This window comes from Epinephelus moara, chromosome 19 (assembly GCF_006386435.1).
Source record: "Epinephelus moara isolate mb chromosome 19, YSFRI_EMoa_1.0, whole genome shotgun sequence".
Lineage (NCBI taxonomy): Eukaryota > Metazoa > Chordata > Actinopteri > Perciformes > Serranidae > Epinephelus > Epinephelus moara.
Window position 1 is genome coordinate 33050758 of NC_065524.1, and position 16018 is coordinate 33066775.

The 16018-nt window shown below is 42.6% G+C and overlaps 1 protein-coding gene across 1 annotated transcript in view; it reads left to right on the top strand.

Annotated features, from left to right (window-relative positions):
* Positions 1–11623: 11623 nt before the first annotated feature.
* Positions 11624–16018, top strand: part of LOC126406876 (bcl-2-like protein 11) — a 28124-nt gene continuing 23729 nt past the window's right edge. The window contains exons 1-2 of the mRNA XM_050071426.1: positions 11624–12098; positions 14508–14938. Coding sequence (XP_049927383.1) covers positions 12082–12098; positions 14508–14938 — 448 coding nt within the window. The 5' untranslated portion in view covers positions 11624–12081. The remainder of the gene's footprint in view (positions 12099–14507; positions 14939–16018) is intronic.

Consider the following 16018-nt stretch of genomic DNA (forward strand, 5'->3'; position numbering starts at 1 on the left):
TATATCATCAGGAGGAAAAGCGCCGCAGAGAGTGCATCACAAGGAGTGAAGTTGCGTCTTCTTTTCCTCGCAGATGACGGTTCAGGTTCATTCTCTCCTGTTGCGTGGTAAGTGTGGTCCATTCGCAAACTTTATAACTAAAAAAAACCTTTCACTACTCTCCATCGACGAACTACTAACACTCTCTGCTGTTCACTACTCTCCATCGACGAACTACTAACACTCTCTGCTGTTTCCTCCTCCTTCCTTCCTTCCTTCCGCTGACTTCGTTGGTTCATTTATACACGCGAAACGCGTTCTCTGGCTGGCTGGATTGTCCGCTCGGTCTGCCGACATACATGGCGGCGCAAGATGGCGACCTCTCTAAAGCAAGGCCCTTGCTATATATATATATATAAAAGCATAATTATAAGGCTATGAAAACCAAACGAATTTTATTTTATAGCGATTATACACTTATATAAACATATTAATGGGTAGAATATTCAGATTCAGATTCAGATTGACAATAAACCATGCCAAATATTACACACTGGCCCTTTAATATCCAGAAAAAGAGCTGGGTGTACCCCGTATACCTGCGTATACTCTCCACTACACTATACCTGTCCCAGCAGGGTGTTACTGCCTTTGTGGTCATGGTTGGATGCCAGTAGAGGTCAGCAAAGCTAAATATTACATAAAAACAGGTTCAGGGTCTTGAAGATAGTTTGAAGCTGCCATTGCCTTCGATCTTATTGGCTGCAACACAACTGCACAGTCATATAAGTGATCAATCAGGTGAAACAGGGAAACTTCATTTGTTGTTTTTTTTGTCATACTGATTATTGTTCTGGTTGTTGAATGTTTGCCATGTAATCCACAGTTGTTAGGACATATTAAGCATCATGGCCAGCAGCAAGTTAGGCCCAGTAACAGAAAAAGTTAGTTTTTTAACAACATGTTTATAAGGATCTTGGCATGCCATGTAGACAGTCAGCCATTGGGTGCCATTGGACCGTCAGTGGCTAACCATTGACCCCTATTTTTATAATACGTCACCCCTTTGCAGCGACTGGCCAAAGCATCAGATGCAGCTAACTGTCACACAGAACATATAACAAGATGGATGTTTGGTTTGTTGTTCAATGTTTTTTAGACAGGAACGCTCAGATTAGACCAGTAGTTCCCAACTGGTCCAGCTATGGGGTCCAGATTTCCCCTTAGTCATTAGTTCAAGGTCCACACAGTTAAATGTGTGCAGCGTCATTCTTGCATTTGGCCATGTCAGTGGGCTAGTTTGCTGTCTCTGTCATGTAGCCGTCTGTTAGTCACTCACTCTACAGCGGGGAGCGGCGCGTCAAAGTAAAAGCTCTGTGCCAGAAATTCACCATACTTCAAAATAAAGTGTGTTTGACACATTTGACACATTTGCGAGTCACTTGAGGTCCATTCAGAATAGACTCAGGACCCAAATTTGGACCCGTATCCACCAGTTGGGAACCACTGGATTAGACTATATAGCCATTAGCTGTCGTCCCTGTGGTGCATTCAAGTGCAGGTTTTTAACAGATGATGTGAGGCTCTTGACATGATAACATGATAACAACACAATACAGTGTTTAATTAGCACACTGCATGACATATAGTGTGTGTGCATGCATGTGTGTCAGTGTTTGTGTGCACAGGAGTGTGTCTGTCACTACTGTTTGATCACAGCAAAGTGAGAACAACTGTACTACCAAACTGCTGGAACTGATCAACAAGCAGAGTACACACACACACACACACACACACACACATGCATGCAGCAGTCTTTTTTAAACTCACTCATCTTACCCTGTTTCACAGTTGAGCATAATGGTGTTACAGACAGTTATGAGATAAAGATCGAGAGACGAGGCAGGCAAACATGGAGAGATTAGTTGGGCTTTTAGATTTAAATTTGTTAAAAGGGACATGGTGCGATGCATTCAAATAAGCTTCGTCCATTTCTGTATAGTGGGCTTGTTGCAAATCAGTAAACAAAACTAGTTTAACTCATAGTGGATTAAGGAACACGGTCATGAAGCAATGGATTGTACCTGTCAATTTGTAATTGACGCGGAAGATCTGCTTGGATATTGACATGGATATTGAATGGAAATGGCCAAAAAATATACTGCTAAAAAAAAAAGTTTTTATGCTTGGGGGAGATGGCAAAATTGGTGTATAAAACATCAAATGTTACCATAAGTAAGATGTACTGTCATTGCTTAGGCCACTGTACGCTCTTTTCATTCTCTCAGGAGGCTTTAACAGTTTACATATGCACACAGGGCTGTTTGTAGAACTCTTCCAAGAGCACATAGCTGTAATATTTTTGTTTAAAACTCTATATATCAATTGTCCAGCGTGCTATCCGGCGTTATTATACATTCATTGTTTTCCTGCATCTGAGGTTTGACTGGCAATCTTTGTATTACATCATCTCTTTACATCATCTTCTGTCGTGGCACCTGACTGTAGAAGTAGCCCAACCTACTGCTTGTCTCGATGAACCATCTCCCAATATTCACATAACAGTAGTTGATGAAAAAGCACATACATTAGCGTTTTCTTTTGCAGATTTTCTGGAAGTTTGGTTTAAGTTTGCACCACATTTGGACAGAAACCCAACTATTGCGTGCTCATAATAACCCACATATCAGTAAAACCATGAAAAATGGGTGCAGTGGGTGAACATCTGTAATGTCTGTGCACAAGATCCAGATCAGAACAACAGAAGAACCTCAGTCTCAGTCTCATGTGAAGAGAAACACTGCGTGAATTCTGCGAGGATTGTGCGGCCCTTGCATCCACTAAACCTGCACAAAAAAGACCAAAACAACCCTGTGTAATCCTCAAAGCACCTGCAAAGGGTGAAATACACCTCTAAGGCCTCATTTACACCGCAAGCAATGCATTCGCGTAGCGCTCACAAACGGTCACTGTTTACTCGCGTTTTCATTTCGGCGAGCATGTTAACAGGTTAGACCATTGACACCACATCCGTTCTACACGCTGCTTGAGTCGCGCTGCTTTGGCAAGCAAGCTCGAAAATACAAGAGACGCCGTTTTTTTTTGTGCGAGTCGCAATCGAATGGTCGCTGTATTCAACAAAAGAGCAACATCTGCAGTGGCTGAGAGAGGTCACAACACATGCAAACTCATGTTTAGTAGTAATACAAAGCAGACAAAGACTACTTACTCATTTGTAGTGCTAAATATAAATTCTTCAAGCGTTGGAATAATCACTGGCGCGCGAACCTGTCCAACCTGGGCTTTGGGTCCAAACTCACTTCTTCTTTGGGGCTTATTGGAGATTTGCAAACATGGTGCACTACCGTCACCAACTGTTCTGGTGTGGTTTGTATTTTGACGGGACAGCAGCGGCCGCTGCGCGATGCGTTTGTGCGGTTTTGGTGTGAATACATGTGTGCTGCCGCTACGCTTGTGGACCGCTTCGCGAACGCTTCGCTTGCGGTGTAAATGAGGCCTAACTGTGCTTCCGATAGCATCCCAATGCTCCTGTGATATTTGCGCTTATTTAAATTAGGTCATTTTCATACATTTGGTGTGAAATTGAACCCTTTTTGGGCAAATGAGCCTCATTGCAAAAAAGTCACAGAGAGCCAGTGAAACTAAATCACATTTATAAGCTTGTCACGCCCAGATTTTCCTGTGATTGTAGCCATGTAGAGGAATCACTATGCCAGGTGTGTTGGTGAGTGGATATTTTGAAGGATAATCATTTTTTGATTTAACTTCTCTTGCAACAAGGGTCATGTTTATACTTTGTCATGTGGTGGTTTCAAAAAGGAGCAATAAAGGGCAAATTCCACTCACCTGCAAACTTAATGGGCGTGTTTGCGCTGTAATATCATTAGCACAGTATCTTCTGTGAATCGGACCTTTAGATGGAGCAGATAGTGGTTGCAAGTGATGTGCAATTAATGGAGCTGTCAGCGTCCGCAACTATCAGCTGCAGTGGGAGCAGATACAGAAGAAGAAGCATCTGTGTGTGTGTGTGTGTGTGTGTGTGTGTGTGTGTGTGTGTGTGTGTGTGTGTGTGTGTGTGTGTGTGTGAGACACATAGCTGTGATGTCTCTCAGCATGGTGTTAGGTCCTCAGAGTCACAGTGCTATTGTGTCCTGACTGCTCACATTACAACCAGTCAATATTATTATGTATGTACACACACACACACACTGCTGGTCCAGGTGGTCAGTATTGTCCTATGGGGGGAGGAGGGGGGTCACAGTTCACTGCATGGGAACCGATTGGCTTTCCATTACCACTCAATGACCAGTTGTCAGTGGCTGTCAAACACATGCTTACACACACACACGCTTTTTGGGGGGCACAAACTCAACAGGAAATTAAATGTAAATGTTTACGTATTCAGCTAGTTACAAAATACACCTTTTTGTTTTGATGAAGTCATTTTTATTATGGCTAAAAATGACATTTATTTTTCAATGAATTGCTGATTACTTTCTCCACTGTTTTATTACTCATTGTGTAAGACGTGAAAGTAGTGAAAGTTGTCGATCATAATTATCCAAAAACCAAAGAGAAGTCTTCGTGTTACAGCATCCAACAGTCCAAAAACCAATTTACAGTTTTAGAGGACATATAAACCCAGCAGATATTCACATTTAAGAAGCTGGAACCAGTTTTAGAAACATTTAGTTTGAAGAAAAAGGACTTAAACAATTGATTGATAAAAATAGTTGCCCATAATTTTCCTTCAGGTTACTTTTAAATTAATTGGCTCATCAGCTCAGGTCTAATAGTTATGTTGTTTGACTAAATGATCTTAACTCAAGGTCTCGCTTTTTCTAGAGTTTGCAGCTGCATCTCATGGTCCTCATACGCAAATGAGTTTTGCTCGGTTGTCTTGGAGTTGGGTAAGTGTTATTGTGACTGGTGCTGCATTTTTACTACATTGGCATTATTAATAGTTATTAAGCAATAGGTGGCAGTAAAGAGCTCTTTAACTTGCCTATAAAAGTGAACAGTTTTTCTTTCTTTGCCAGTTTTTCTTGTTTGTCGTTCTTTTTTTTTTTTTTTAATTCTGCTTTCCTTTTCCGCTCTCAGACTGGAGAAGTTTGAGGTGGCGAAAGGGAAGGTGAAGGACAGGGACAGTGTTAAGAGAAATCCTAGTGTAACAGTGACAGTCAGGAGCGTCATAGTGTGGGGAAAAGTGGGACTAAAATTGGCTGAATAAATCTGATGAAATACTGAACTTTGTGTACAAAATTATGGAAGTTCTGTGAGGTCCCTCTCACCCCTTAAGTCCAGTTCAGACCAAAGATTTGCGGTGAGACAAAACCGTTTTCGTATGTGGCAAAGAAAAGTTGCAGCAGTGTGAATTTGCCGTCTGACCTCGACTCAAGCCGGTTGATGGTGTCACATGTAACTTTGCTGGTCAAATCGCTGGTGTCTGGTTTTAGAACTTAAAGCACGTCACCTCTTTCTACAGCCAATCAGCTTGTAGTGAAGTCCGTTGGTTCAGTCAAATGACAGCAGATGGTGCATTTGCTTGCTGCCGCAGGTGCTCTGTCCTCACCGAGCCCTCTGTTTTCGTCCTCACAGTGTGCCGGTGCTGCTCGCTGTATGTGCTTATGCCCCCTCACACACACAAATTCTCATTAATTAATTGGCGCTGCTTACTTATATTATTGTGGTGTATTTATTATGAATACAGTCCATCTGATGCTCGTTTTGTTTAGTTTTTCGCCGTTTCATCACTACTACAAATGCAGCTGTAGCCAGTATCTCACTATCACTATCTTCATTTATATTATAAGAAGCTATAAATTATATTCAGCCACAAAATGAGCCTGAAAAGCTGCAAATCTCGTCACGAATCTTTGGCACAAAATATTGCACCCTCTGCACAAGCAAGCAAACTGACTTCTTGAAAACAAAATTCAAAAGGTGTGTGAGAGAGACATGGATCGAGAGAGGAAGGGCTGGGGGCCCACGGGGACTGCTTATTCATAGGGCCCAGAGTATGGTGCTCTGCCCCTGGCAACAGTAGGCAGAGTATGTCAGGGATTAGGTGGAGAGTGCACAGTGGCAATAAATGTGAGGGGGAGCTGTGTATTTTGTGACTCACTAAAATCTGAACTCTGTATTTATTGACTATGTATCATGCTTTTAGAGTGGCATGGTGGTGCAGTGGTTAGCATTATTGCCTGTTTCAGATCCAGGGTGGGGGGTTCAAAGCCCAGGCTGAGGGAGCCCTTCTGTGCGTTTGTATGTTCTCCGACTGTCAGCGTGGGTTTTCTCTGGGTACTCCGGCCAAAGACATGCAGGTTAATTGGTGACTTGCCGGTGTTTTCATCACCAAAACAGCACAATTTCCATCTTCAAATTTGTAGCTCGTTATTTTGCTGAGGATTTTGTTATCGCATGATCTTGCTTAACTTTAACTTTTCTGGTGGCTACAGTAGTAAAAAATATTGACTGCACATGGATTTGACTAAAGCAGTAGTGTTAAGAGGAGCAAAACCAAAAGTTTTACTAATATTAAGTGTATTTTCAGCCTTTAATTATATGTAAAATGTGTCAGTGATTGTGAACAAGTTGTTTCACACTGAGTCTCTCAGTAAACATTGTGTTCAGCAGCCTCAGTCGCCCTTTGTTAACGCTTCACTGACTTTCACAACTGGGTCAATATGCTGTAATGAAGTCTCTCCTGAGGCACATGCTAAGAATAGACCTTTATTTATATTTTACATATGATCGTAACAGTAAAAAAAGCTTCAATTTGTTTATTGCCAGTAACTACTTTGCTTGTAGCTGTTAACATTTCGTGTTTCTCAATAAGGAACTAATGTCAAGGGGGCAGACTGCCACAGTGTCTGTAAATACTTTACACTCTACAATCCTTTATTTTATGGACAAACTGACATTATTAGTCACCTCTTGTCTGAATGTATCAAGTCATCATGACGCAGTTGAAAGTGGCCATCAGTTTGTTTGTTCACTTGTATGAAACTGTGGGGTTTGGCACTGCAGTGTAATTTACAGCTCTTTATGCCCTGTTCTGTGTAATGATGTCTACTGTAGTGAGTAATCTGTAATTACCCTCCGATTCCCTTGGGGCTGCTGAATGATGCCATAAAACTCTGTTAGGTTTCGATGTTCCAGCAGTGCTGGGCTCCAACAATGATTTGCTTGTTTAAGCAAATTTGCAGTGGAGAGCACGGGCAACCACAAATGTCATTATAAAGCGGGAAACAATTAAATGCACCCGTATAAAATAAGCCCAGCAGAAACCCCCCCTCTGTCTTATCTCGCTCTCTATAGACTCAGCAGAAGTGGTAGTTGATGGGAGTGATAACGTGACACAGGCCACAAGCCAACGACTTGATGTATCTCCGTCAGGACTCTCCGTTAATGGGACAATCAACAATTCTACCTAGCTCGTATATATGGGACAGACATTAAAATACAGTGTGGACTGGATGATGAGAGACTCGATGAGGTTGAGAAATATCCCAAGCTTAACAACTCACAATCCTGTCCTTATAAAGACCACAGCCAAAAAGATATTACCTGGCGAGTCATAGCTCTGAAGATCAACTCTTCAGGTGAGGAATCAAGTTTAATTGTGTCCACACATGATTTTAAGCTAATGCAGAGGTGGAAGAGGTCCAGATCTTTTAGTAAAAGTAGTTTAACTTTGTGTGGTCGTCTCTTAACGAGCTGCAGTGCAATGTGTCTGGTGTGTGCTAGGGGTGGCACTTGAGGCGCCATGGTGCAGCGGCGACGTGTGTTTTCAGCTTCAGATTTCAGTTTTCCTTAACATGCATTATGACCAGTTACAAGCACACATATATTAATTTTACGGTTTATATTACCTTGGTGGAGGTCGCAATCAAAGCATTTTGGGCTCCATCCTGCTGGTATATGACTCTTCATTAAAACCTGTACTTAGGTCCCACCTAACACACTCATGGTCTGGAGAAATCCAACAGAAATCAGACCAATATCTACCCATTTTCTTTATGGGTCAGCGTGATCATCCCTTTAAAATTATCATCGTTGGCACTGTCTTCAGAATCACCACCTCTACCATCATCACACTAAACAGAGCTCTAAACGGTCTGATGTACAGAAAGTAAAAGACAAAAACATACGCAGCAATAGAAAACAGTAGAAAGTCAACATTAACCAAGGCAGATATTTACAGCCATTCACACGCATTTTCCCACACTCTGAGGAATTGATCGGTATTGATCACATGTAAATACTATTGATGGTCTCAGTCTTTTGTCTGTCTGTATTGATTTCTCTCTCGCTCTTCCCTGCAGCTGTTGGAGTTGTGCAGATTGGAGCTTCCTGCTGTTTCCAGACACCCATCACTGCTCCACTCTGTGCCCCACCCCACCCACTCAGCATCACAGAGCCAACTCTACCTGCGAGATGTGAGACTTGTTTGAATGCAGTAATGACATCTGTAAGTGGAGTATATTTTCATCAACTTACCTTGGATAAAACATGTAAATGTAGAGTCATTTATTATATTATAATCTTACAGAGCAGGTAGAACCAGAGAGATGATTTGGTGTTTGGTCTAGGGATGTTTATTTACACCAAGCATCAAGACTTTACAGTACCAGTAGCTTCCCCTCCTCAAACTCACTTGAAGGATGCTCTCATCCAGTATCCAAGCGTCAGGCGTACTGCCAGGCCGTTGTGCCACAGCGTTGGCTATTTTATTTTCATGATTGCAAACTAACTGGACGTGGACGGAGTGCTGATTTTTTCTGATGACAAATTGATCGTCATGTTGTGCGGGCGCTTGTATCCTGATGTGGATCCCATTTATCTCATCCTTCTCTTGTCGGTAGAGAGATCACAAATCCATCATGGACAAATATTATTTCCTCACTTTTTCAGAAGCACATGTGAGTCTGTCTTCAGTAAGTAAGACATGAGCAGAGCTCTTCGGCTGATTCATAAGTAGCACACACTGAGTTCTACTTTCGTGCCAGCAGTCATAGTACAAGAGTAGGCGTCAGTTTCGACCAAATTGTAAATGTCTAAATATCAAATGCACACTCAGCTTTCTTAGATTGTGCATAAGGGGAAAATTAGTTTGTTAGTTTTGTTTGCTGTCGTGTCATTTTGAAATCCGGATATTGTTGATCTTCCAAGTATCATTTTAGTGCAGGAAGCGGGTGCACGGAAACATTTTGTCCTCACAGGAAATGGAAAAAAACCCACGAGTCATTACAAATATGAAGAAAAATGATTTCGTCAACATTTATTATACTTTTTTTGTGACACTTTTATTTTGAAATGAATTTTGATATAACAAGTAGTGATACAGATAAATGAACTGACACCACCAGAGGCCTACATAGAAGCAAAGAAAAACCAACAAATTATCAACAGCAATATATGAGAGTACACGTTCAGGAACAAGTTTAATCCTGAAAACAGAGAATTAAATTTCTTCAAACTTGGCACAACCATCTACTTGGACCCAAGAGTGAACTGATTAGAATATGGTGGTCATATGTCAAGGTCATTTTGACATCATCAGTTGCATTCTTGTAAACATGGTATCTCAAGAACACTTTGAGGGAATGTCTCTAAATTTGGCATCTACTTGGACTTAATGTAACCAGTGGACTCTAGTGTTGTCTGCGTTGTGTTCATATGAAGAGCCCCAGACCGTGGATATCTTTGGAGGCGATCTCAGTTTATTCCTGACAGCTCTGACAGCAAGAGGTAAAAACAAAATCCCCTGTCAATTATGACCATATAAACTCGAGCCCCTACACAGAATAAGTGACACAGGAATACGTTAGCATAGTATACAATAAGTTTAGGCTGAAAAATGAACTTATACACAGCTTAAAGGGATAGTGCACCCAAAAATGAAAATTCAGCCATTATCTACTCACCCATATGCCGAGGGAGGCTCAGGTGAAGTTTTAGAGTCCTCACATCACTTGCGGAGATCCCAGGGGAGAGGGGGTAGCAACACAACTCAACCTAATGGAGGCTTACGGCGCCCCAGATTAAAATGTCCAGGGGCGTCGGTAGCGTAGTGGATAATGCCGGCGCCCCATGTATAGGATGAGCATTGCCTTGCTGCAGCGGCCCCGGGTTCGAATCCGGCTCGCGGCCCTTTGCTGCATGTCAGTCCCCACTCTCTCTCTGTCTCCCCATTTCACCCTCTGTCCTGTCAATAAAGGCAAAAAAATAAAATAATCTTTAAAAAAAAAAAAAACGTCCAAAAAACACATAATTGAAACTACAAAATATCTCCATGCTGCTCGTCCGTAGTGATCCAAGTGTCCTGAGGCTCCGACATAAAAAAGTTGAGACCGTGAGACATGGGCACCGCGTTCATGTCTCATGATCTCACGCAAGCGCACACATGTGAGCGCGGTGTACAGAGAGGCAGTCAGAGCTACAGGCTACAATGAGGCTAAAAACAGAGTTCAAATGACGTTTTTCCGAACAACTTATGTCGGCGCCTCAGGACACGTGGATCACTATGGAAGAGCAGTATGGAGATATTTTGTGGTTTCAATTATGTGTTTTTGGACGTTTGAATCTGGGGTGCCTCATGCCTCCATTGTATTGCTACCCCCTCTCCCCTGGGATCTCCGCAAGGGATGTGAGGACTCTAAAACTTCACCTGAGCCTCCCTCGGCATATGGGTGAGTAGATAATGGCTGAATTTTCATTTTTGGGTGCACTATCCCTTTAACAGTGCTAAAACACAGAAATTACTATGAGAGCAATGTCACTTACCTCTCCCATGGAGCACAACAGCAAAAGGGGAGAGGTAAGGTGGGAGACACCTCTTTATAGGTGGGGTGCCCCCAAAGGTAAACATACAGGTACAGAAACTGAGTATCAAATATTCCACATGTGTAATTATAAAACTTGATATTACAAATGCACATTTGACTTTGTCACACACATTACTGCTGTATAATTGACCCTGTTACATCAAGAATGAACTGATTATACTATGGTGGTCAAAGTTTAAAGATCAAGGTCACTGTGACCTCACAAAACATTTTTTTGGCAATGTGACAAGTTCATAGAGGAATACACCCACAAAGCGGTAATTCTAGTTTCGACAAAATGAAAGACATTTACACCACAAACTGATGCAGAAAATGAAAACAGTGGTGCATAAAACAAATCACTAGAGTGCAGGAAATTAAGGGTTTAATGCTTTTTGCAGAGGAAATAATGGGCAGGATATTACTTTGCTATCAAGGCCATGACTCTAGGTGGCCCTGTTTCCTGCCTTACATCATTAAAGCCTCTGAGCATGACAGTCAGGGTAAAAGGATTTATCAATGCTAAATCAAGTGCTTATCAATGATAAATCAAGTTAATTAAGTATCTTCAGAACATCTTGGAGAAGCGTTCTCTTAATATTCTGTCACTTTTCCAGTGATCATGCAGTGCACGCTCAAGATCTTGTCAGAATCTGGGTGTAACTGAAACACAGCTGCAGACAGAGGGAGAGGTAGAGAGGCAAGATACTGAGAGACAGGATGAGTCTGATACAGGCTGCATTATTTTCTGTAGTTGTTATCACTACTTGTGTTTGATGCAGACACGGGGGTGTTTGCTCATGTGAGAGACAGGGGGAGACAGAGAAAGGAGAATAAGAACCAAAACAAAAACCCCACCCTCCAGTGGATGGGTGGAGTTTGGAGGAGGAGCGTTCATATCAGTCCCAGCACAGACAGTACCTACTCTAGTGTCAGAGACGGAGGGAGAGAGGAAGGAAATCTTCTCAGTGTAGACAAAAGCGCAGTTCTGGCTGGAGTTTGTTTACCACCTCTGCTGCAGTTTCCTCTCGGACGAGGCGGATTATTCACGCGTTCCTCGCGCGGGGAGTTCAGCAAAAACTTTGGGATTTATTTCACTTTTGGCTTTTGCTTTCACACGTTAATGAGTTGCCCACTTTGGACCTGTGGATCCTATTTGGACTAGCACTGATATTATTTAGACATATTTATATTAACAGCCAACTTGTCATCGTGTTATTTTCGGAGCCAGCGGTGATGTCCCGCCACTGACATGCACCATCCGTCCAGGTGAGAGGGAGCAGAGGTGTGTGCGTTATTGTTGTTGTTGTCTTTAAGCAATTACTTGACAGAAATCAAGTTTCCCCTTGACCGGCATGTCAGCCGCTATGTTTAATGGCAGTGGTTTTAAAATACAGGAAATTAATAATTGCTTTGACTTTACATTGTAATGCTTTCTCCTATTGTTAAATATCTATGTAATCTTAGTGAAGAGTGTTTGTCATGCGTAAAAGGTGATTTAAAACAAAATTGTCTTCACTCTACTTTCTTTTCGAATAATATTCCTGCAAACTCCAGTCAGAGTTTAAAGCGACATTTTCCTACTTAATGGATGTTTCTTGTTTTATACCGAGAGGGACGATGGTGTGTTTTGCAGTGGTCCTCTGACTTTGCCGGTATGTTTGGCGACGCAGCGCACCGGCTTCAGTTCGTTCTAGAAACTCCAGAATCCATTAGTCGTGCGTAAACGGCATCTCACCCGATTATAAAAAAGACTATTGGGTTAAAACAAGTTGTGTGTCAGTGTAGGTCGCACATTTTGCATTTTATTTGCTGAAGTTTTCAGACAAGCACTAAACATATTTTTAAATAATGTCAAGACTTATGCGACGATGTGTTTTCCCTCTAATGGATGAGAGTCTGCTTTGTTATGATCGAGGTCACCGAGTTCAGCCGGTTCATCACTCAATGACAGGTGATGAATTCACGTGAGATCTTTAAGACCCATCAGACTAGTTCCCCCGTAGCGCATCTGTTATTAACACTTGTAATAATAGGCAATTATCGGACTATAAATGACCATTTTACCACTCTGTTTCCATGTATTTACTCAACTCTGTACATATGCGCACAGCCCTGTGGGAGGCGCGCATGTACCACTGGTTTTTGAATTAGAGCTACAAATATAGACAGAATAATCCCAGAGACTCACACCGTCCACGTGACAATCAGCTGTTCAATAATTTTAATATATTTGAGTAAATAGTAAAGTGAAACCTCATCTTTAATCTGAAATGTCAGTTTTTTTCCGGTGAGAAAAGGCCGGCGTGTCGTCGCCCACGGAGACATAGAAACTGCAGCCTACCTCCTCATGTTTGTTACAGTCACTGTGCCGACGTGCCGCTGAACGGATCTTGTAAAACATTTAACATCATGACACCTGATGAAATGCCTTGTTTGCTATTTTTCTACTACCGGTGTTGCGGGTTTCCTTCGCTTTCCTCAGTCTGCTGCTCCTTTTCGGTGACCGCCGCTTAGTTTTGGTGCCATTTCTCTACGTGCCGCCTGACACGCTTAATATCCCATCTCGTAGCGCTCGGATCGGCACCGAAACCCACAGGGAAAGTTAATATTCTCATACTGTTGGAGAACAGACTGTTAAAGCGCGGCTTTTGTCGCGAATTCTCCGTGCGTAAAAATGCGTAAAAGGCAAAAGGATGGCTATTTACAGAAAAGGTGCGTAAAAGTGTGTGGAGAAAAACCAGTTGGTTATAATTTCAGGTCATTTTGGCACATAAGTAGGTCATTACCGCTGGGAATCCATGCGCTTAGGAAGCTGTTGTTTAGTCTGGACAAACAGGAAGCGCTGCATCAAAATATTTTGATGAGTCTCTTTTATTAGAATGTCACGCTCAGAGTTTTGTTGAGTACAAGAGAAAATGACAACGTGGTAAGATTTTCTTGTTCTCAGTGCAAATCGGTGTTTCAAATAAAGTGGGTTAAAGTATAATATCTGCTAATGTCACCTTGATTAAATAAATTCCTCGCAAATGCCAAGCAGAAAAATCCGATCACACTGAAATATTGTTTAAGTTGATTTACGCGGGAAAAAAAAAAATTCCAGGCGGACTGTGGTCCGCTGAGACGCATTTCTTTCTGGCTGTTAATATGTGACGCAGTTGAAGTTACTCCAGCCGCTTCCTTCATGCCTGATTATTTTCCCCACAAGTCAAACAAAGATCTGCTGCAATCAGCAACTTCTGTCAAACAATGGAGACGCACCGGGCGGACAGTTCAGGCAGCAAACCCGAGCTACCGCCTGAACAGGAACACATTTACCGTACATAAACTAGTCAAACAACATAATTCCAAACCCTGCTGTGGTCATCAGCTGCAGTGGCACGTGAGCGAGATGTTTCATAAAAAGAGAAATATGTAGCTGGTATATTGGCCAGATTGTTGTTGTTAAGTCCGTGTCGGTGCGCCATCCACCGCGAGTCCCTGTTGAAATAATGTGATTTAAATTACAGAAAGCCCGCAGTTCTTAAGAAAAAAAAACATGAATGCGAGGTCCATGACGCAGCAGTGCGCTGCTTCATATCCAGCTGCTCCCACATGCAGCAGAGACGCGAGGCAGTAAGCTGTTTGGGCAGAGTGATGAAAGCCCAGACTGACGGTGCCGCTCTGTTCATCCAACAGACCACCAAACCAGTCCGATGGCACGACCACAGTAACACCAACACAGGGGAGCGGAGGAGATCCACAACCCGTCGGTGCCGCTGGAGCCTGTGCGCAAACCTCCCGTTCAAACGACGGCGGCGAGCGCAGCTTTGGCCACCCTGATTCCACCGCCGGAGGAGGGGAGCCGGACTCGCCGTCCTGGTGCAGACCCAAAGCCATCGACAGCCTATCCGTGTTTCAGGCGAGGTCTATATTCTTCCACTCTCGCCGCGCCTCCAGTGGATATTTCTCGTTCGACGGAGACTCGCTGCCGAGCTCCCCGCTCTCCCCGAGGCCGGGGACTGCTGACAAAGCTACGCAGACTCCGAGTCCCGCCGGCCAGGTGATGAAACACGCCCTACAGCGCATGGAGGCGCACGGCGGAGGACCGGGGACGCACCAGCAGCACGGTGAGCAGAGGCACTTTGCATACATAACCGATGATTAACCGCCAACATCTCTCATTACAAAGTGCTCTGAGAAGTGATGGAGTGACAGATATAGCGGCGAGTCACAACAGTTACACTCAGTTTCCATCTTTGCAATGCACATGTTTATACTCTTGCTCTGCTGGTGATAAAGTAATACACCCAGTCTCCAAAATAAAGCATGCTTCAAATAATAATAATATGCTTTTAATCATGCCTGAAATCATTTTCCAACTACTAATGTTTATCATCCACTATCCAGTAGTTTTAAGAAGCTGGTAAACTGTATTCCTGTGTCACATGAATGCACAGCCTGATACTATGTTCAGAAGTACCTGTTATGTGTGAAAGCTACTGGCCCGAATCATCCAACACAAGCTGCTCTGACTGTTTTCACCATGAAATTTAGCTGTTGCTGCTGTGTGGGTGTACTGCGAAATATGAAACCAGATATGAGCCCAGCACAAACTCCCTGAAGCTTCCTCTATCAAAGATTTGAGGGTTTGGGTGGGTGATGCTGAATGTTAACAATGATAGTAAAAAAAAAAAAAAAAAAAAAAAAAAAAGATGAACAAAAACATACTCAGGATGTTTTTATACTCCCCATTTTTCTCCTGCTAGATCTTACTCATGAGTTTTTTTTTTCCACTACTAGTATGTGCTACTCTCCCATGAGTAAGTCTGTCTCATGTTTGTTTCACATTCTGATTTATTGACTAATACCCAGCACGCCTCGCTCCGCCGGCTCTCGGAGGGAAATCTGACAAATTCAGGCTGAAACATGCTGATCCAAAACACATTAACATGACCCCTCAGTGCTGCCAAACCCATTTCTGCGGATTCCTGTGTTTTCATTCCATTGTAGTATTACTCCTCTTCCTGTTGAGTAATGTCTACTACATATCGACACACAAGCCTAATCTCATAGTAAATTAGTAACTTATTCGTACTAAAGAAAAGTCCAATATACAGACATTTGGTTGGAGACTGTCAATTTCACTTTCTTTTTACATGAAACAAGTTGCTAAGTCTGAAGCAGCTCAAATAACTGATCATCTTTCT